Genomic DNA, 21,665 nt, shown 5'->3' on the forward strand with positions numbered 1-21,665 from the left:
GAAACGGGAGGCAGTGATGATAGGCAGGCAAAGGCAAAGTAAAGGTGGCCCTGATGGCAAGGAAACCTTGATGTGTTTTATCAAAGCAAGCACCAAGGCCTGACACCCAGCTCTGGGAAGAGTGCTTCTGTCCCTCACGCTGCTCTTCAAGGGGCAGTGGGATCTGGGGTGTGTGATGGCAACTAAAGGACAACAGTACAACTCCAGTGCACAGGGCTGCAAGGAGGCCACATGGTTCCAGTGCCAGGAGCACCATGTGTCATCTCATAGGCCCCAGCGGCAGAGACAACAGCCAGAGCCACGGGGACAAAGACTTCTGCTGTGTCAGGGCCTTCCAGCCCTGCCAGTGCCCTTGGACATCTCCCCACAGCTTGTCCTATCCTGTCGCATGCCTGAACCATTTTCTCTGCTGCTTGGGGACATCCAACCTTCTTCCCCACCACAGCATCTCCCTACCCATACTAGGGACTCCTTGTGCTCACTGCCTCTGACTTGAAACACAAGCCATGGGCTGAAGCAGACACCCTCTGAGTCACTACAGCACTGCCCTTGGAGTGGCATTTCTTTCTCCTCATCACCACTCTGGACCTCCAAAACAGCCACTTCTTGCTGGATTTCCTTTCTCATGCTCTTTACCCCTACCCAAAATGTGCCATCATCTCTGAAAGCAGATTTCCATCTGTCAGGAGCTCCTACAAGGGTGCCCTGAGCCTGTGCTTCACCAGGCCTACGAAGCGCAGGGCTCTCAGCCTCCACACACATGACCCCTAGCCCTGTCTTGGCACACCTCCTCTGAACCCTCTCCTTTCCTCCCTAGTCCTTCAGAAAAGGAGCCTCACACTGGGAAGCCCTCTTCCAGTTAGGGCCACACCAGTGTGGAGTCATGGAAGATGAGAAGTCCCTTGCCCGGGTGGACACACTCCTCCTAGAGCATCCCAATGTGGATGTGACCATATCCGTGTATACACTGCTGGCTCATATGGCATCCCTGGTTGTGCCCAAGCTCTCTTCTCCTGGTTGCTCTTCCTGCAGTCTGGTCTAAGCCTGCTGTGATGTATGGAGCTGTTCTGACCCTGATGCAGAGCAGAGCATCACAAGATGGGAAAGAGAGGCTCTCTTCTCCTTGGAAAACAGAATGAGATTTATTCACCAAATCCCAGTGTTTCACAAGGTCGTCTGCAAGGAACACTTACCGTCGATGGACAAGTCTCAGGTTAGGAACCATGTAAAGAAACTGGGAACTGTGAGCATGGTAGCCCCAAGCCCTGCCTGCCCTCCTCCTGCCACGCTCCATCAGGTGGCTGCAGCAGAGGGGACCCACAGGCAGCCCCTGGCTGGGCTCTGCCAGCCGCCTCTCCAGTGCCATCCCTGCTGCCTTGGGGTGCTCTGTGAGGCACTGGGTGACCTCACAAGGCCTGCTGGCCAGCACATCTCCTGCAGGGCAACCAGGCCGCACAGCGGCAGGGACCTCACCACCGCCTTTCCATTCCCCTCTCCTCCCCTCATCCCCGGCTTTGTCTCTGCTGGCAGGAGCAGCCTTAGGAGGCACTTCCTGGCCTTCCCTCGATACCAAGATCAAAGGAAAAATGGTCTCTTCCTTGACAGAACAATGGCATCAAATGTGATAAACTTCATTAGCAGATAGGTGAAACCTTTTCTAGGTTCTGTTAGAAAAGGAAGTTTAGAAACTTTCATCCCTGATGAAAGTTAGTTAGAAAGTCCTTAGTCACTAATTAGTCAGCTTTATTTATAAGAGCCTACAGACTTGTATCTCAGAATGAGGGCAAGGTGACCCAGGCCTAGAGCATGTGTCAGAAGATTAGGTGAGGAACTCATGCTATGCACATATCCTTGGATGTGTAACCACCTAAGCTTTGTATGCATGCCTAAGATGAAAGAATAAGAGAAGAAAGATTTCGATGACTTGAGCATGGACAAGAACTGGATTCAACTGATGAATATAGTGAGGAAGACTACCGATGACCACCAGAGACCCTTGAAAGACAGGGGAAACAAATGTGCATGTGTCAGCGACACTTACTGATTTTAATGAGTTACAGGAAGTAGTATGAATATGTTTTGGGGAAATCTGATTAACATGTTTGTTTTGCTTGTATATAACCCCTATAGCTCAAACAGTTCTGTAAGCACTGGAGTGATCCCCTGTGTGTCCATCACCTCAGTAAAAGAACGCCTGTTTTCTAAAACTCCAAATTGAGTCTTAGAGAGTTATTTTGACTGGCTTTTACAGTATCACCTTTGCCTCCTGCCAGCTGCTGCCGACTGAGGATCCTGGTATAAACGTGGCCCCGCACCAACACCACTGCTCATGCTGCCTTTGCTGCCTCGCCCTGTCCTCTCCCTCAACTCCTTGTCTCTGCCAGGCCCCACGTTCCACACCCAAACACATCCCTTTGCTGCTGTCACCCTCTCCCCTGCCCAGTGGGATGGCAGAGCCAGGGCAGGACATGGTAGAGTTAGGCCTTGTAGCGCCCATGCAGAGCACATGTGGCAAAGTAGGAGCTGAGATTGGGTTCTGCGGTGCAGAGGAGGCCCCATGCAGAAAAGATGAGGTTAAACAGCAACTTTGCAGGGGGGGTGTCCATCATGGTTTGGCATGGGAGGCTTCTGGCCTTGAAGGGGCAAGGGATGGGTTGACACAACTTCTCTGGGCAACCTGTTCCATTGACCACCACCCCAAAAGGAAAGAATGTCTTCCTTATTCCTAATTTTAAAGCACCCTCTTTTAGTTTTAAAACATTACCTAAAGGCCCCCTTTAGGTACTGGAAGGCTGCAATAGGGTCTCTCCAGGCTGAAGAGAACCACCTTTCTCAGCCAGTCTTCATTGAAAAGGTGCCCCAGCCTCTCTATCCTGTTTTTGGCCTCTTCTAGACTACTTCTAATACTTCCATGTCCTTCCTGAGTTTGGGGCCCCAGAGCTGAATGCAGTAATCCAGGAGGGGTCTCCCAAGAGCAGAGTTGAGTGAGAGAATGACCTCTCTCAACCTTTGGGCCAAACTTCTTTGATGCAGCCCAGAATACAGTTGGCTTTCTGGGCTGCAAACTCACATTGCTGGCACAGGTTGAGCTTCTCATCCACCAACACTCCAGGTCCTTCTCCTCAAAGCTGCTCTCTATCCATTCTCCACCCAGCTGGTATTTGTGCTTGGGATTGCCCCAATCCAGCTGCAGGACCTTGCACTTGGCCTTTGTGAACCTCATGAGGTTCCCACAGGAAAATCTCTCAAGCCTATCCAGGTCCATCTGCATATCATCCCTTCCCTTCAGTGTATTGACTGCACCACCCAGCTTGGTGTCATCAGCATACTCACTGAGACTGCACTCAGTCACACTGTCCATGTCACTGACAAAGTGTTAAACAGTGCTGGCCCCAATACTGACCCCTGAGGAACACCACTCTTTACTGACCTCCACTTGGACATTGAGCTGTAGACTCCAGCTCCTTGAGGGTGACCATCCAGACAATTCCTCACCCACCAGGTGATCCATCCATCAGACCCATGTCTCGCCAATTGAGAGACAAGGCTATCGTGTGGGACAGTGTCAAATGATTTGCACAAGTCAAAGTTCACGATGTGAGGTGCTCTTCCCCTCTCCACCAATGCTGTAAGCCCATCGTAGAAGGCCACCAGATTTGTCAGGCACAATCTAACCTGTGTGAAGCCATGTTGGCTGTCACCAACAGCCACCAGTTTGCTGTCACCACCAGTCCAAAAGGCAGAGTAGAATGACATGTCAGAGAGAGGCATTTGCAATGAACCTGTGCAAGGAGGGTGACAAAAATCTCATGGGAACACTGGGGATAATTACTGGAGTTCTACACAGAGAAATGGTCAAGGCTCTGTGAGGTGCCCATATCTGAGCTGGCCTCGTGCACTGCTCATCCACACTGGGCTGCACAGAGACACTAGTCCTTGCCTTACACAAATACAGGCAGTTCACTGCAGCACTTGCAGGGTCCCTCTGGCACCTGCAGCCACTGCCAGAGACTGGGAGGCACCTCAGCCCTGTGGTGGGTGCATCACCTTGCTCTGTCCTCCTCTGAGATGCCCCAAAGCATGAGAAATGGGCACAGGGACCTTGGGGGTTCAAGGAAACACATTGCAGAGCTGCATTCAGGTCTTGCACTTTGGACTAGATGGTCTCTGAAGGTGCCTTCCCCCTGGACTATTCTCTGCTATTCAGGCAGATGCCCCATGGTTGTTACTTTCAGGAAAAATGATCCTGAGGACACTCTGCCCCACTGGCCTTCATGATACCCCGAGGGATAGCCGATGGCCTTTGTGCTTGCTCTTGTTCCTCCCTCCATGTGCATACAATGTGCCTGCAGGTAGCAGCAGCAGCAAAGGGTTTCTGTTTCTGTGTATCTCCTGCACCTGGACAGGCCCTGCTCTTCTCCCAGCACATCCTATGTGCCAGGGAGCCTTTGGGACTCTCTTTGAGAACATTCTGATGTGAAGGCAACTCCGAAAGATGGCGTGAGCCTTCAGGCACGGCCCTTTTAGGAGGGAAATGCTGTTCTGGAGGCCAGCTGTGTCACTCATGTGCCCACTGCCTGTCCCTGCCTGCAGTCCCAGCACAGCCCCACAGCAGCACTGGCACCAAGCTACAGGAGCAGCCAGGCCTTACTCCGCCAGCAGGGCTCAGCAGGAGAGGGTGGCAGTGGCAGGAGAGCAGCTCTGCATGGACCCAGCGCTAGTGCTCTCGGGCTGGACTGCTGGGCCATTACTCTTTTCCCCTCCACCTCTGCACACAGGCACTGCCTCTGCAGCCACAGGAAACATCTCAGAGGAAGGATATAAGACAAAAAAGGCACTTTAATTCATGTAAATACTCAAGCAAAATAAAGAATTATATTTCTTTGTGGAAAACATCCAATAAAATAAAATTGAGAATAAAACAAAACTACCATGACAACACAAGAACATAAGACCCACTGGCTTCGCCTATCATGAATAAAATTACAAGTGGTTTACAGAAAAAGGCAGGCAATATATTGGTCAAGAAAAACACCCAGTCATCACTTTCCACATGGCAACCTTGATCTCCTTGTTCCTCATGCTGTAGATGAAGGGGTTCATTACTGGAGGCACCACCAAGTACAGAAATGCCAGAACAACATCCAGGGAAGAGGAGGAAATAGATGGGGGCTTCAGGTGGGCAAAAATAATTGTGCTGAGAAAGAGGGAGACCACAGCCAAGTGAGGGAGGCATGTGGAAAAGGCTTTTTGCCGTCCCTGCTGCGAGGGGATCCTCAGCACAGCCCTGAAGATCTGCACATAGGACAGAGCAATGAAAACAAAACACCCCAACAATAGAAAAGCAGTAACTGTAGTAAGTTGAACTTCCCTTAGGTAAGAGTCTGAGCAGGAGAGCTTGAGGATCTTGGGCATTTCACAGAAGAACTGGTTGAGGGAATTGCCACAGCAGAGAGGCAATGAAAATGCATTGGCAATGTGCAGCACAGCGTGGAGAAAGCCACTGCCCCAGGCAGCTGCTGCCATGGTGGCACAGGCTCTGCTGCCCAGGAGTCTCCCGTAGTGCAGGGGCTGGCATATGGCAACATAGCGGTCATAGGCCATGATGGTGAGAAGGCAGTACTCTACTGACATCAAGAAGAATAAAAAAAAGAGCTGTACAGCGCATCCATGATAGGAGATGGCCCTGGTGTCCCAGAGGAAATTGGCCATGGCTTTGGGCAGAGTGGTGGAGATGCAGCCCAGGTCGAGAAGGGCGAGGTTGAGGAGGAAGAAGTACATGGGGGTGTGCAGGCGGTGGTCACAGGCTATGGCAGTGAGGATGAGGCCGTTGCCCAGGAGGGCAGCCAGGTAGATGCCCAGGAAGAGCCCAAAGTGTAGGAGCTGCAGCTCCCGTGTTTCTGTGAATGCCAGCAGGAGGAACTCGGTGATGGAGCTGTTGTTACACATTTATTGCCCCTGAGCAAGGTAGTCTGTCCAAAAGAAGAAGCGACGTTGTAAAATTTAAGGACTTCTCTGACCAAAATACTTTGCACATCTCATAGAACAGTCACACAGAACACATTCTTTCCCATTCCTTTCACAGGAAGAGCTTTCTGCAGCTGCTTGGCTTACCTCTGCTTGGTGCTCTGAGGGTGCCAAAAGAAGCAGGGGGCTGTGCTGTAGGCTCTGCAGCAGTCAGTCCTGGTGTAGACAGGTAAAAGGGAACCCTGAGTGATCTGAGAAGTCCACTGGGCAAGGACATGTCCCTGCCTGCAGGACAGGAGAAGGTCAAATAACTCCTTAAGAAACAACAAAGGTGGTGTCTGTATGCTGAGGTGTGTGAGGTGCCTCAGAGAAGCAGCAATGCTCAAGGAGCCTTTGTCTCTACTAAAGATGTTCTTACTCCATTACCATCCTTCTGCCTCAGCACATGGGCAGGAAAATGAAGCAGATTCTAAAAAGTGCTCTGCCTTCAGGTAACTCTTGCCGGTAACTCTCTGCAGTGCAGTGCCCTGGGGAGGTGTGGGGCTGTGAGCAGCCTGCCCCAGGCAGCAGGCTCTGGGCAGCAGCAGGACCCTGCCCTGCCCTGCGGTACCACCTGCAGCTTCTCCCCGCAGCCCCTGGGCAGCTCCCCAGGCAGGCTGATTGTGGAGACTGGCAGGTAGCAGAGGCCCTGCCACGGCACACAGCCTCTGGGGCACAGCAGGGACCCTGCTCTGCACCACAGCCCTGGCCACCCCTGCCTGCATCCCCGGCTTCACAGCCTGCAGCCGGCCTCAAGAGAAGGGAGCCCTCAGGCCCTGCACGCTGACCCTGCAGCACACAAGCCCTGCATGCCCTTCAACTCCAACACCGAGCGTCCTCCTGACAGCTCCCATCAGCTGAGGGCTGGGCCAGCTCCAGGAGAGCGTGGCAGGGTGTGCAGCAGCATTGCCCTGCACCCAGAGACTTACCATGGGGAGGTGGCTGGGAAGATTTCTCCCTCTGCCAGCTCTCCCCTGCCTTCCTATTCCAGGCTGCCCTGAACCTCTCTCCCCCTTCTCTCCTCTCCCCATGCCAGCTGCACGCAGTGCCCCCAGCAATGCTGTGCCTGGCAGAGGAGCTTTATCTGGGTGGCTGAAGCAGCTTCTCAAGTAGTCCAAGTCTGATGCAAACTCCAAAGCCTCTCACAGTGCTAATGGTCCCACTGAGGGACATTACTGTCAAGGCCTCCCCATGGACTTGTTAGAGCAGAAAAGGGCAGGCAGTGATGACGGGGAGACTAAGGCCCAGGAAAGGTGGCCCTGATGCTGAGGAAACCTTGATGTGTCCCATGAAGTCCAACAGTCGGGCCCTGACCCCAGCCTCTGGGAAGGGAGATCCTGTCCCTCCAGCAGGGTTTAGGGCTCTTCCTGGGTCAGTGCACAGTGGGTAAGGGCAGTGCCAAGTACAAGGCTACAGGAGGACATCTCCTAGGCTCCTGGAGGGGGATGAGGAGGCACTGAGGTCCTACTGCTGTAAGGATGAGGTGTCTCATCATAGGCATCACTGACAGACACAAGGGCCAGAGCCCAGCAGACAAAGCTGTTGGCTCCATCGGGGGCTTTCATCTTGCAAAATATCCTTGACACCTTGACACCACCACAGGCTGTCCTATACTGTCACATGTCTGCACCTGTTTCCCTGCAGGACATAGATATCCACCTCACTTCCCCACATTGCTCTCACCTGAGCACCTCCCTGCCTTGACTGATGTCTCTCAATCTGCCCTCAGTAATCCATGAAACACAAAGCCAGGGCCTGATCCAGACATCCCTAGAGAGGGAGGGAGGAGGGTGAGCGATCCTCTACAACGATTTCGTAGAGGTAAGAGGCTGCAGGTAATGTTGATGCTGCTTTAACACTGAATTAAAACACTGATGTAAGGCCATTAGCCAATTTTAAAGAGTAACCAATTTTAAAGAGTAACCAATTTGTAGAGTACCCAATTTTAAAGAGTTTTAAAGAGTAATCCCTAAACCTAAATGCTACTCCAACACCCTGACATGAATCCCCTATTCTAATGCTTGAACTCAAAGTGTTCCATGAAGCAAAATTCAGCCCATAGTCTTCGCCCTTGCCTTTACTCTTGTGCTCACCCTAATCCCTGCCTTCAATACTAGCATTAACATGCTCTATTAAACCCAGACTTCTAGGCAGATGTAAAACAAAAAACTATTCCACAAAGCTTTCCCATAGCCTAACCACAGACCTGACACCACAAGCAGAACGACACATTTGCTAAATTTCTAATCCAGAAAAGTGAGCCCTAGTCTCTAAGGGACTAGAGAGGTCAGCTCTGCATCAGGATCTCCTGCCCCAGCAGGAGGAATGTGACTGTGGCAGGGACTGTGAGGTCACTTCTGTCTCTGCAGTGGATAGGGCAGCAGCAGGAACGTGTCATGGAAAGGGACTGTGAGGTCTCTTCTGTCTGTAGCTGGCAGGTCATCCTTGACTTCTCCCTCGGCATGGACTTTTGGGCTGACATCTGCCAGTGGCCCTGGAAGGCCACCAGAAGGCACCTGGCTGGCATGCTGACTGTGGGATCCCCTCTGCCTCCAGACCCAGGAGGACCCAGACAGAAAGAAGGCCCACATATGCCCTTCTGCTTGAGTCCACGACTGGACAGCAGGAGGCACAAGCCTTGGCTGTGTAATAAATGGCTCTGTCTTCAAAATAGGACTATAATCAAAGTTTACAATTTATTAAAGGAATAGAGGTAAGCAAACAGCGCTGGGTGCGCCGGGAGTCTCTGCTCCACCAAGATGCACACCAGTTACATCAAGCAGCTGATTCTTATGTTCCTAGGCTGATACAAATTCATTACTACTTCTAAAAAAACAGGGTTATTTTAATTAGTTTCTGGAATCCAAACCCTCCTACTGGAGCATGCGTATCTCCGGTGGTCCCTCTGGGGGTCTCTGAGGGTCTCTCATGCTGAAGGCTCATAGTCTTCCTCCCTCTTATCCTTCTCCTTTGTCCAACTTGGCTTTATGTCAGAGACTTGTGCAGCGTCCCCTGCAAGCTTTGTCTTTTAGTTGTTCTTCAGCTCTTCCCATCTCCTTAATCTACTGGCCAGATATCAGAGACTTGCATAGTGTCCCATGCAATAGTCATAATAGTTAGCAGTTATTCTGAACCCCCCAGATATCAGAGACTCCAAGGAAAAGCCTACAAATACATTTCCCTTCAAACTCTCTATTGACACGAATTGCTAAAACATTCCTTTGCAAGATACAAGAATTATATACATCAACCACTCTGTTTTTCTTAGACTTGTGGTTATACAAGGGTATGTAAGACAGAAGGTCACATTCATCATACCATGCGGCCCTAGCATTGTTCCATAATGACATGAATCAGATGAACATATATCACAACTGCATGTAGCCAAGAAGCTGCAAGAGCAGCAGTCAGCCCATGGCTTTAAAAATGCTGCTGAGGTGACTTCTGTCTTGTTGATTGCTGCACCCATGGGCTGAGGCCAACTGCATGAAGTTCAACAAGGCCAAGTGCTGGGTCCTGCACTTGGGGCACAAGAACCCCATGCAGTGCTGTGGGAAGGGCGGCTGGACAGCTGCCCAGGGGAAAAGGACCTGGGGATATTGGTGGATAGTCGGCTGAATATGAGCCATCAGTGTGCTAAGTTGGCCAAGAAGGCCTGCCTTGTACCAAGGATACTGTGGTCAACAGATGTAGGGAAGTGATTGTCCTTTTGTATTTGGCCCTGGTGAGGCCACACCTCAAGGATTGCATTCAGCTCTGGGGCTCCCTGTGTAAGAAGGACATGGATCTATTAGATCTGTGCCCCATCCCTTGATGCATTCAAGGCCAGTTTGGATGGGGCTTTCAGCAACCTGGTCTAGTGGAAGGTGTCCCTGCCCATGGGAGGTGAGTTGGAATTATGTGATCTGTAAGGTCTTTTCATCCCCAAACTATTCTGTGATTCTGTAATGAAACACAGCACCACACCAGCTACTAGGAAGAAAAATTAACTCCATCTCAGACAAAACTAAGAAAATCTGCAGCACTTATTCCATACAATCTATGTCATGCTCAGTTCTGTCACTTTCCAATTAATCACCACCACCTTTCCTGTCTTTTGATACACACACAAAAATATCATGACCTTAGTTGATTTGTGTCAATAATAATAATAATAATAATAATAATAATAATAATAATAATAGTAATAATAGTAATAATAGTAATAATAATAATTCCTTTTGCGTTCTATTAAATTGCCTTTATCTCAACCCATGAACTTTTACTTTTTTTTTTTTTTTTTTTTTTTCCTCTGAGTTCTCTCCTCCGTCCCATTGGATGAATAGCTTTGTAGTGCTGAGCTGCCTGCAGGGTCAAACCACAGCAAGTCTTCTTGGTGCCTAGCGTGGAGCACAAAGGTTGAGATGACAGATCTGACCACAGTGTTTTAAAAATAAATTGTTATAATCATTAGACAGTGCTAGGGCCGCATGGTATGATGAATGTGACCTTCTGTCTTACATACCCTTCTATAACCACAAGTCTAAGAAAAACAGAATGGTTAATGTATACAGTTCTTGTACCTTGCAAAGGAATATTTTAACAATTCGTGTCAATAGAGAGCAGTTCTGTCTGTCTCTGGGTCCTGCACTGGTGTCGTGGTTTAACCCGGCCGGCAGCTACACTCCACGCAGCCGTTCGCTCACCCTCCCCCCTCCCTCTCTGGGACGGGGGAGAGAAATGGAAAGTGAAGCCCGTGAGTTGAGATAAAGACAGTTTAATAAGACAGGAAAATAATAATAACAAAAATAATAATAACAATAATAACAATAATAATACAATGGTGATAATAGGGAAATAATAATAATATGTACAAACAAGTGATGCACAATGCAATTGCTCACCACTCACTGACCGATGCCCAGCCTAACCCCAAGCAGTCCGGCCCCCTCCCCCCAGCTAGCCACCCCTATATATTGTTTAGCATGACGTCAGATGGTATGGAATACCCCTTTGGCTAGTTTGGGTCACCTGTCCTGGGTCTGTCCCCTCCCAGCTCTTACTGCACCCCCAGCCTGCCCGTTGGCAGGACAGAGCAAAAGGCTGAGATGTCCTTAGCTTGGTATAAGCACTGCTCTGCAACAATTAAAACATCGGGGTGTTATCAGCACTCTTCTCATCCTAAGCCAAAACAGACACCAACAGAGTAAGGGCATGATACTTTTGTGTGCACATCAATGTGGGGAGGAGGATTGGGAGGGACCGTGGGTGGGGCAAAGGGTCACGGGGATCTGGGGCAGTCATGTGTATAAGAAGCTATGCTACGCAGCAATAAATTGGCACTTGAGCTAGACACGGTGTGTCTGTCTCTGGTGTCCCTGCTTGGGGAGCAGACGTCCAGGCAGCCAATTGATGTTGTCTCTCGGGCTGGGGTAGCACGGAGAGAGACAACAATCAAAAGACAGGAAAGGTGGCGGTGATTAATTGAAAAGTGTTGGACCTAAGCATGACGTATATGGTATGGAATTAGGGGTGGATATTGCCCTAGTTTTGGCTGCGATAGCGTTCATTTTTCTTCCTAGTAGCTGGTATGTTGCTGCCTTTCGTATTTACAGAATCACAGAACAGTTTGGGTAGGAAAGGACCTTAAAGATCACATAATTCCAACTCTCCTGCCATGGGCAGAGACATCTTCCGCTAGACCAGGTTGCTGAAAGCCCCATCCAACCTGGCCCTGCTTCCAGAGATGAGGCAGCCACAGCTTCTCTGGGCAGCCTGTTCCCGTGCCTAATCATTCTCTGAGTAAACAACTTTCTAATATCTAATCCGGATCTACCCTCTTGCAGTTTAAAACCATTACCCCTAGTTACTGCTGGCTCATATTCAGCTGACTATCTACCAATATCCCCAGGACCCTTTCTGCTGGGCGGCTTTCCACACACTCTTCCCCCAGCTTGTGGCATTACATGGGGTTGTTGTGCCCAAGTGCAGGACCCGGCACTTTGCCTTGTTGAACTTCATCCAGTTGGCCTCAGCCCATGGGTGCAGCCTATCCGTTTCCCTCTGCAGAGCCTTCCTACCCTCAAGGAGATCAACACTCTCTCTGAACTAGGTGTCATCTGCAAACTCACTGAGGGTGCACTTGATCCCCTTGTTCAGATCACTGATGGAGATATTGAAAAGAAGTGGCCCCAGTACTGGGCCCAGTGGGACACCACTAGTGACTGGCCTCCAGCTGCATTTAGCTCCATTCACCACAGCAATTTGGACCTGGCCACCCAGACAGTTTTTGACCCATTGATGCATACATCCATCCAGGCCTTGAGCCGCCAGTTCCTCTGGGAGAATGCTGTGGGAAATGGTTTCAAAAGCCTTACTGAGGTCTAGGTAGACCACGTCCACAGCCTTCCCCTTGTCCACTGAAAGCATAACCTTATCTTCAAAGGGGATCAGATTTGCCAAGCAGGACCTGGCGTTGATAAACTCATGATGACTGGGCCTGCTCACCTGCTTGTCCTGGAAGCGTTGCGTGATGGTACTCAAGACAATCTGCTCCATGAGCTTCCCCAGCACCAAGATCAGACTGACAGGCCTGTAGTTCCCCGGATCCTCCTTCCGGCCCTTCTTGTAGACAGACGTCACGTTTGCTAGTCACCGGGTGACTGGGACCTCCCCTGATAGCCAGGACTGCTGGTCAGTGATGGAAAGCAGCTTGGAGAGCACTTCAGCCAGCTCCCTCAGTAACAACGGGTGGATGCCATCTAGCCCCCTAGACTTGTGCACATCTGAGTGCAGTAGCAGTTTTCTCAACATTTCCTCATGAGAGCTTCATTCTGCTGAAGGTCCTTATCTACCAGCTCAGAGGGCTGAGTACTAGGGGAACAACTGGTCTTGCTGCTAAACACTGAGGTAAAGAATGCATTAAGTACCTCAGCCTTTTCCACATCTCTTCTAATTCTGTTTTCCCACATCCAATAAAGGATGAAGATTCTCTTTTCCCTCCCCTCCCCTCCCCTCCCTTCCCCTCTGCTCTCCTTTCATTATAAAAACCTTTCTTATTGTCTCTGACAGCAATAGATAGATTGATCTCCGCTAGGGTCTGGCCCTTCCAATTTTGTCCTTGCCCACCCTAACAACATTTAGGACACAGCTTCAGACAAAATGACAGCATACATGAGAAGCACAGAAAAGGTGGAATCTGGCAGCCTTCCATCCACCAGCCTTCTGTGAGTCTGTGCTGCAATTCTGTTCAACTGGTTACTCCTCTACTGTCCACAATATCTACTAACACCTCATTGATGCTATCTTGTGAGAGACAGCACAATCAGGGTGAGCCATCTTCCTGCAGAAATTAACAGATGAAAGAATGGAGCATCTGCCCAGGGGAACCTTGAGAAACTGCAGGATTTTGCCTACAGAAACCTCTTGACATTTACAAGAAGAAAAGCCTCATCCTGCACCAGAGGAAGAGGAACCCCACACATCAGGGCAGACTGGGACCCTGCTGAGTGAGCAGTGCCCAGGAGGAGGAGGGCCTGGGCACCACGAGGGATGCCATACGAGCTCACCAGGAGCTCACCAGGAACCAGGCCAACTTCCTACAGAGCTGCCTTATGAGGAGCATGGCCACCAAGAAAATGTAAGTTACCATGCTCGGCTCCGATCTGATGAGACACCACACAGCCAGCAGGGAAAGAGGTGCAGGTCTGTGAATCTCTCGGACAGCCTGGTGTGGAGAGGAGCAAGCACACTGGAAAGGCTGAAAGTCCCAACAGGCCTGAGGTCTGTGTGTCAATGGCTAGGGCTGTTGTCTCTGACAGCGAGGCCTATGAGGAGGCAGCTTCTTGTTAAAGCACCAGGGTCTCATTGCCTCCTCACCAGCCATGAGCCAGGCAGGAGTCGTACCCTTCTCCTGCACTGGGCCATGGACATCCCCATCTCCTACTGCCCAGGAAGAGCCCTGAGCTCCTGTGTGAAGGGAAAGGATCTCCCTTCCCAGGAGCCTGGGGTCAAAGCCTGTTTTTCAATACATCAGTGTCACCTTCACATTTGTCTACCTGTCCTCACTGCCTCCAGTGTTCTGCTCTAATGAGCTCCAAGGGAGGCTGTGTCAGTGCCAGCAGAGTCCCCCCTCAGGGGGACACTGCAGGAAACTTGCATCTGCCTTGGATTTCTTGAGAGATTTCTTCAACGCACTCTCAGTGCCTGAGGTTCATGGGCTCATCGCCAAAGCCCCCAGAGGGCTGATTCCAATGCCTCTGCTGCTGATCTGGGCTGGGCTCCTGGGACAGGGAGAGCTCCTGGCAAGAGGGCCCTGGTGCAGAGAGACAGCTCTGCCCAGGAGCAGCTCCTCTGCACAGCGCAGAAGGGCTGGGGGCTCTGACCCCCATCGGGAGAGGAGAGGAGAGGAGAGGAGAGGAGAGGAGAGGAGAGGAGAGGAGAGGAGAGGAGAGGAGAGGAGAGGAGAGGAGAGGAGAGGAGAGGAGAGGAGAGGAGAGGAGAGGAGAGGAGAGGAGAGGAGAGGAGAGGAGAGGAGAGGAGAGGAGAGGAGAGGAGAGGAGAGGAGAGGAGAGGAGAGGAGAGGAGAGGAGAGGAGAGGAGAGGAGAGGAGAGGAGAGGAGAGGAGAGGAGAGGAGAGGAGAGGAGAGGAGAGGAGAGGAGAGGAGAGGAGAGGAGAGGAGAGGAGAGGAGAGGAGAGGAGAGGAGAGGAGAGGAGAGGAGAGGAGAGGAGAGGAGAGGAGAGGAGAGGAGAGGAGAGGAGAGGAGAGGAGAGGAGAGGAGAGGAGAGGAGAGGAGAGGAGAGGAGAGGAGAGGAGAGGAGAGGAGAGGAGAGGAGAGGAGAGGAGAGGAGAGGAGAGGAGAGGAGAGGAGAGGAGAGGAGAGGAGAGGAGAGGAGAGAGGGGTTGGAGGCAGTTGGGAGTGGGAGGGTGCTGAGAGCTGCCTGCAGGAGAAACCTGCACAGCCCTTGACAAGGTAAGTCTCTGGCTGCAGGGCCATGCAGCTGCAGCTCCTGGAAGGGTCTCGTGCTGGGTCTTGTTTCTGGGAGGGCGGTGGGCAATGCAGTAGGCTGTGAGAGTCCTGCTGGATTGCACTGCGAGGTGAGGAAGTCTGGCAGAAGCCCCTTGGAGTGGCCTAAGCCAGGTGCCCCTGACACCCTAGAAGCCTCGAACACCCTGCTGGTGATGCAGGGCTCTCTGTCAGCTGCCCCATAGCTCCTGCTGCATGGAGGTGCCCCTTGGCAGGGCCCTGTTGGTGGCAGGGTGCTGCAGGGCAGCGCTGAGCACAGCCGCATGGGATGGGGTCTGTGAGCACAGGCGGGGGAAAGAAGAGTTTGGCCAAGATCAGCAGGAACAGAGTGGCCAAGAATCCTCTAGGTACAGCATGTTGTGTGCCTGGGATACTGGAATACCCCAGCGTGTGGATATTCACCTGTCTGTGGGGTGTTTTCCTGGGCTTCAGGCTGCTCTCCAGCAGGATGCAGCTCTCTCGTGGCATCCTTGTGGCATCCAGGCGTCCCAAGGAGAAGACACCTCCTTGCTAAGGCCATGTCCGTGCTGCTGGATGTCTGTCTGTGGGCAGCTGGAGTGAGGCCTCGGCAGCCCTGGCTAGGGGGGAAGAGCTGAGATCCTGCTCAGGCCCCCAGGGCCAAGGTAAGGATTCTGTCCAGCCTCACTCAGACTGGGGCTTCTCTGCTCTCAGCTGTCTCCGTTTTTTCCTCAGCGTAACACGAGTATGATCAGTGTCCTAAGCATTACAGGGGTAATTATAAGAAAATACAGCAAATAAAATCTCTCTTGCTCTACAGTGTGGTCGGATGAGTTGTTTGCAAAAAGACTGCATGGCTCATTGATCTGACAAGTGGACTGCACTTGAGTTTCCCCCATGGTCCTGCTTCCCTCCTGCTGCACAGCAGGAAGGACTCCTCTGGAGCCCACAGCAGCCCCTGCTCCCAGTGTCACACGCAGCCAGCACCACCCAGAGCTCAAGCAAGAGAGCTGCAGAAAGGTTCTCATGCAAAGAGAGAGGCTTATCTGCGGGCTTTCCAGGAGATGAAATAGGTTTTCCTCATTGAAGTCTGTTCTATTTTTTTTTCTCCTCTTCAAAGATACCTGTGTCCAAAGTCAGCAAATGCCCAACAGCAGCTCTGTGAGCGAGTTCCTCCTGCTGGCATTCGCAGACACGCGTGAGCTGCGGCTCCTGCACTTCGTGCTCTTCCTGGGCATCTCCCTGGCTGCCCTCCTGGGCAACGGCCTCATCCTCACCGCCGTAGCCTGCGACCACCGCCTCCACACCCCCATGTACTTCTTCCTCCTCAACCTCGCCCTTCTCGACCTGGGCTGCATCTCCACCACTCTGCCCAAAGGCATGGCCAATGCCCTCTGGGACACCAGGGCCATCTCTTATCACGGGTGTGCTGCACAGGTCTTCTTTTTTGTCTTCTTGGTTGGAGCAGAGTATTCCCTCCTCACCGTCATGGCCTACGACCGCTACGTTGCCATCTGCAAGCCCCTGCACTACGGGAGCCTCCTGGGCAGCAGAGCTTGTGCCCAGATGGCAGCAGCTGCCTGGGGCAGTGGCTTTCTCAATGCTGTCCTGCACACTGCCAATACATTTTCCCTGTCCCTCTGCCTTGGAAATGCAGTGGCCCAGTTCTTCTGTGAGATCCCCCAGATCCTCAAGCTCTCCTGCTCAGATGCCTACCTCAGGGAAGTTGCTGTACTCTTATTTACTCTTTCTTTAATCTTTGCTTGTTTTGTTTTCATTATGTTGTCCTATATACGGATTTTCAGGGCTGTGCTGAGGATTCCCTCTGAGAAGGACCAGCACAAAGCCTTTTCCACGTGCCTCCCTCATCTGGTTGTGGTCTCTCTGACTGTCAGCACTGGCATGTTTGCCTACCTGAAGCCCCCCTCCATCTCCTCTCCATCCCTGGACCTGTTGGTGGCCGTTCTATTCTCGGTGGTGGCTCCAGCAGTGAACCCCTTCATCTACAGCATGAGGAACAAGGACCTCAAGAATGCCTTGTGGAAACTGATGACTTGATTTGCTTCGGAAGCAATAATTTCACAGTCTGTTTCTGCAGATTACTCAGAATATCACTTACACAGAACAACCTATATTCCCTTTTTTGTTGTTTTTGTGTGTGTGAGTGTGTATTCTTAGTACTGGTATTTATTACTTAGTTTTGTGTTTTGTTTTGTTGGTTTTTATTTTCAGGTTAGGTTGCCCAATAAAATGTCATTTTTGTCCCACTCCCAATTCTGTATGTGTGTTTAGTGTATGTACTGAGTCTCTGTCCATGTGGAATTATGGTCTCTGTGAACTTTTAACGAAATAAAACAGCCTACACTGCCTTCTTTGTCTGATGTCCTTCCTCTGAGACCTGGTCTGGCTCTGCTGGGGCAGTGCCCATTTGCAGAGGAAAAGAGTCCCATTCCAGCAGCACAGCCAGGGAGCACCAGCGCTTGGGGCATGCCAAGCTGCTCTCTTGCCTCTGCCGCCCTCTCCTGCTGGTGGGGCCAGGCCCGGCTGCTCCTGGAGCTTGGTGCCAGTGCTGTTGTGGGGCTGTGCTGGGACTGCTGGCAGGTTAATGTTTCTTGCAGAGGGAATTAGCATCTGCCAGCAGAGTCCAGGGTATTGGCCGGAGCAGCATGAGCCCATAAAACAGGTGGAGCCCGCAGAGCATGAGCCTGTGCAAGGTGAATTTAGCAGAGCTCAAGTGCTCAAGCTGCTGCCAACAGGCAGAGCAGAGCTCTGCAGCCCCAGGACACGCAGTAGCCCCAGCAAAGGAGGCTGGTGACTGATTCCTTGCAGCCTTGGGCAATGACAGTGACCCCATGAGCTGGGTCTGCCTCCCAGCCTGCCCAGCATGGCCCTGCAGAGTGTCCCCGTGCCCTGGGCACCACAGCCCCCTTGCTCTGCAGAGCAGCACCGCCAGCTCGGGCTGGGGCAGGGGCTGGGAGGGCGCTTCCCAGAGTGTCTTCTAGGCCTGCTTCAGGCACACAACATCTGGATGTCAGAGTGATCTTTGCTGTGTGCAAGGAGCTGAGAGACCAACAACAGTCATGGGGCTGGAACATTGCCTGCAAGGTCCCACCTGCCCTAGCACCTCCCAGAACTGGCACGGAACTGGTTCACATGCATCAGAGGGTCTGGGAGCCCAGCAGCAGTGCCATGGGCTTGAAGGATCACAATCAGATCACTTCTACCTGGGCAGGTCCTAGGCCAAAAAGGGGGTGTTTTGTAGGTATGATATTATGAGGCGGTGGTGCCTCAGAAATTCTAAGTCCAGCAGGAAGTGAATGGCTGTTAAATGGCCTTTGAGGTGGCTTCTTGGAGAAATAGCTGGCAGCTCATCCCTTGACTCCTGGCTGGGATCTATGCCATTAGGCTCATATCTGCAAAAGTACCTGAAAGGCAAGCAGAAGGCACTTGCTGTGCCTGTAGTTTGTGAGATCCGCTCTTTCCGAGTACCTGGTAGGCCCCATAAAGGAAGAGGTCTTGGATAGGGCTTGTCATGTCAGAGGTGTCAGCTTTTGCCTGAAGTCATCCTTCAGGACTGCTTTCAGTTTTCAACACAGAGGGGGCCACTGCCTCCAAGATGCCTGGGGTAAACTGAACCATGCACGAGGGCCTGGAAAAAGTTACCCTGGCTGCATAGGAGCCATTCTATATCCAAAAGTTGGAGGCAGGAAACAAATTTTTAGCGTGGTACGGAGCTGCAGGGCACATTGTGCAGGGTGTTCCTGCAGCCTTTATGTTCTTTTCCATCCTGGCTTCGGTGCTGCGTCTGTCTTAAGAAAGGAGTAGCCAACAGAGGTAAGACAGACACTGTGAGATCATGAAAGCCATCAGAAAACTACCCCTAAGAAGATGACTGATATGGGGAGGTCAGAAGAAGCCTGGCCAGGAGAAATGTGAGATTTGGGAGAGAGAAGAGGCCAGCAGGAATCAATGATTTCTGGGAGGCTAGAAGGTTCAGGCAATGTTGATTCTGCTGTAGCACTGACTTAAAAGAGTCATGTAAAGACCTTGCCCTATTTTAACCAGCAACATTAATCCTTAAACCTAAATGCTACTGTACACACTGTCAGGAATCCACTACTCTAATGCCTGACCTCAACGCATCCCTTGAAGCCAAAATTCATCACATAGCCCCTTCCCCTTGTTTTTACTCTCTTAATCACTCTGATCCCTGACCTTAACACTAGCATTAAAATGCTCTTTTTAACCCTAGGAAACTGCCTGAGAGACCTAAACAAAACCCTAAACCACAAAGCTTGTCCATACCCTAAACACAGACCTGATACCCACATAAGAATACCAAAACATTCCCATTCAAACTTTGCTTAATCTTTAACCCAGTAAGGTGGGCCCTAGTCCCTAGTCATATACATGAACACCTAACACCCAAAACCCCTGTTCCTGTGCATTAACCTCCTCACCTTCAGCCCCTCTACTAAGCCTTAACTTTAGGCCCGTCATCCCTTGGGACAGGGCAGGAACCATGAGGTTGCTCTGCAGTCATGGCACTCAAAGCTGAATGTGAGGGGCCATGGATCTCATCAGATTGTGGGCCACAAGGAGGAGACAGGGGAGAATGCTCTGATGAGCTCAGCTCTGCCTCAGGAAGTCCTGCACCAGCAGGAGCAATGTGACTGTGGCAGTGACGGTAAGGTCACTTCTGTCCCTGCAGAAGATAGGGCAGCAGCAGGAACATGTCACAGAAAGGGACTGAGAGGTCACTTCAGTCTGTAGGTGGCAGGTCACCCTTGACTTAGAGCTGGGATCGGTACTTCTCGGCTGACATCTGCCAGTGGCCCTGGTAGGCCAGCAAAAGGCACCTGGCTGGCATGCTGACTGTGGGATCCCCTCTGCCTACATACCCAGGAGGACCCATGCAGAAAGAAGGCCCACATATGGGTTGTCCTGTCCCTTCTGCTTGAGTCCATGACTGGACAGCAGCAGGCCCATGGCTTGGAAGATGCTGGTGCGGTGACTTCTGTCTGGTTGGCTGACAGGCCGCAAGGAGCCTGATGGATTGGGATGCCTACTTTAGGAGGGGGTTCCACCCTGATGGAGCTTTCTTTTGTAGTAGAAAAGAGTAGGAGAGAAAAAACTGCCACAAAGTGCACTTTGGAATGTTGGTGCTGGCCACGAGGAGGAAGAACTGTCCCTCAGAGTGTTGTGCTGCGTTGCCAGAGGTCACCCAAAGAGCGTCTGTGATCAGAGCATGGCTTTGTGTGAGAAGGAGCAGCTGGGGAGGGTTGATGAGACACTGGTGAAATGATGGAAATGCTGGGATGAGAGCAAGGTGGTGAACAGAGACGGGTGTCTACAGTCCTCAAAGAAATAGGTGAAAGTCATCAAAGTCAACAAAGTGCTCTGCCGGGCACTGCCCAGCCCAGCCCGGCCCCTGCCCACCTCTCCCCACCACCCTGCCCTCTCTCCAGCCCAGCCCAGCCCAGCAGCCCAGGCTGGGCTGGCCCCAGGGCAATGCCCTCCACAGGCTGCTGCAGGGCTCTGGGCACGGCCACCCCAGCCCCAGCCCCTCACAAGGCACCGCAGCTGCTGGGACAAAGTGTGGTGGTTTTACTCAGGTGGGCAGCCGAGCTCCACCACAACCGCCCTCTCACTCCCCCTCTCCTCAAAGAGGAAGGGGGAGAAAATACAACACAGAGAACTCGAGGTTTGAGATGAGAAAGGTTTAATTAAATGGAAAGGGAATGGGGAGGAAAAAAAAAAAACGAAACAAAAGAAACAATCAGTCCGCGCGGGAGCACGGAGAGAGGGAAAAAAAAAATTATTCTCTACTTCCCATCAACGAGCGGTGTTCAGCCACGTCCTGGGAAGCAGGGCCTGAGGGTCCGAGCCACGGCTGCGCTCGCGTCAGGCAGCACCCTGGGGTGTCACCAAGTGACGTCACAATGGGTGCCCACCCAGCCCAGGCGCGTGTCACAGTGGCACCCATTGTGACGTCACTTGGTGACATCCCAGGGCTCCGCCTTATAAGAGCGCAGCCGTGGCTCGGACCCTCAGTGTCGGTGCACGGCAGTGACGGACAGGGCAGGAGCACAGGGCCTTCGAGGAGTCCCCGAGCATAGCCCACGTCCCACAATGCCGCAACCGCCCGCCCAGAGGAGACGCCGGTTTCTATCTGAGAACTCTCCCACTCCAGAGGCTGCTTCTGAAGGGGATGAGGAGGGAGGCATGCCCCCCAGGCAGCCCAGGCTGGCCTGGCAGGAGACCTGGTCTTCTAGGGGCAGCAACCGGCCAGCAGAGGACAGCTTGCTGGCAGTGGAAAGAACCCCAGTCGAGGCCTTTTTGCCGGAAGAGGACAGCAGTCCGGCAGAGGACATTGCTCAGGCAGCGGGCAGCCACCCGGTAGAGGACAGCAAGAAGAAGTCGCAGCTGCTGGATCCCAGTGAGTCTTAGGGATGGGGTGGGGAGGGTTGGGGACACAGAGACCACAGCCTGACTCCAGGACTCCTTCCCTGGGTAAAGCGGCGCTTGGGCTGACGGGGCCGAGCTTCCTCCGCAGCACCACAGAATGCCAGGACGCTTTGGGCTGGGGGGGACCTCGGCGATCACGATGCTTCTCCCCAGCCCAGGCTGCCCAAAGCCCACCCAGCCTGGCCGTGGGCAGTGCCAGGGAGGGGGCACCGCAGCCTGCGCCAAGG

The 21,665-nt window shown here is 52.2% G+C and overlaps 2 protein-coding genes across 5 annotated transcripts; one reads left to right on the forward strand and one right to left on the reverse strand.

The window, feature by feature from the left end:
* Positions 1-5,022: 5,022 nt before the first annotated feature.
* LOC137845832 (olfactory receptor 14C36-like) lies at positions 5,023-5,949 on the reverse strand. The gene has a single exon (XM_068663311.1). It carries the CDS (start codon positions 5,947-5,949, stop codon positions 5,023-5,025), a length of 927 nt encoding a protein of 308 aa, XP_068519412.1.
* A 6,221-nt stretch (positions 5,950-12,170) lies between these two features.
* Positions 12,171-17,153, forward strand: LOC137845927 (olfactory receptor 14A16-like). Of its 4 annotated transcripts, none has more exons than XM_068663467.1 (2): positions 12,171-13,624; positions 15,791-17,153. In XM_068663467.1, the coding sequence occupies exon 2, from the start codon at positions 16,114-16,116 to the stop codon at positions 17,026-17,028; it is 915 nt and encodes a 304-aa protein (XP_068519568.1). In that variant the 5' UTR covers positions 12,171-13,624; positions 15,791-16,113; the 3' UTR covers positions 17,029-17,153. The 4 variants fall into 4 exon arrangements, with proteins under 4 accessions (XP_068519568.1, XP_068519569.1, XP_068519567.1 ...); XM_068663468.1 differs by having other exon boundaries at positions 16,091-17,153; XM_068663466.1 differs by lacking the exon at positions 12,171-13,624 and adding an exon at positions 14,853-15,635.
* Positions 17,154-21,665: the final 4,512 nt, after the last annotated feature.

This window comes from Anas acuta, chromosome 29, assembly GCF_963932015.1.
Source record: "Anas acuta chromosome 29, bAnaAcu1.1, whole genome shotgun sequence".
NCBI lineage: Eukaryota > Metazoa > Chordata > Aves > Anseriformes > Anatidae > Anas > Anas acuta.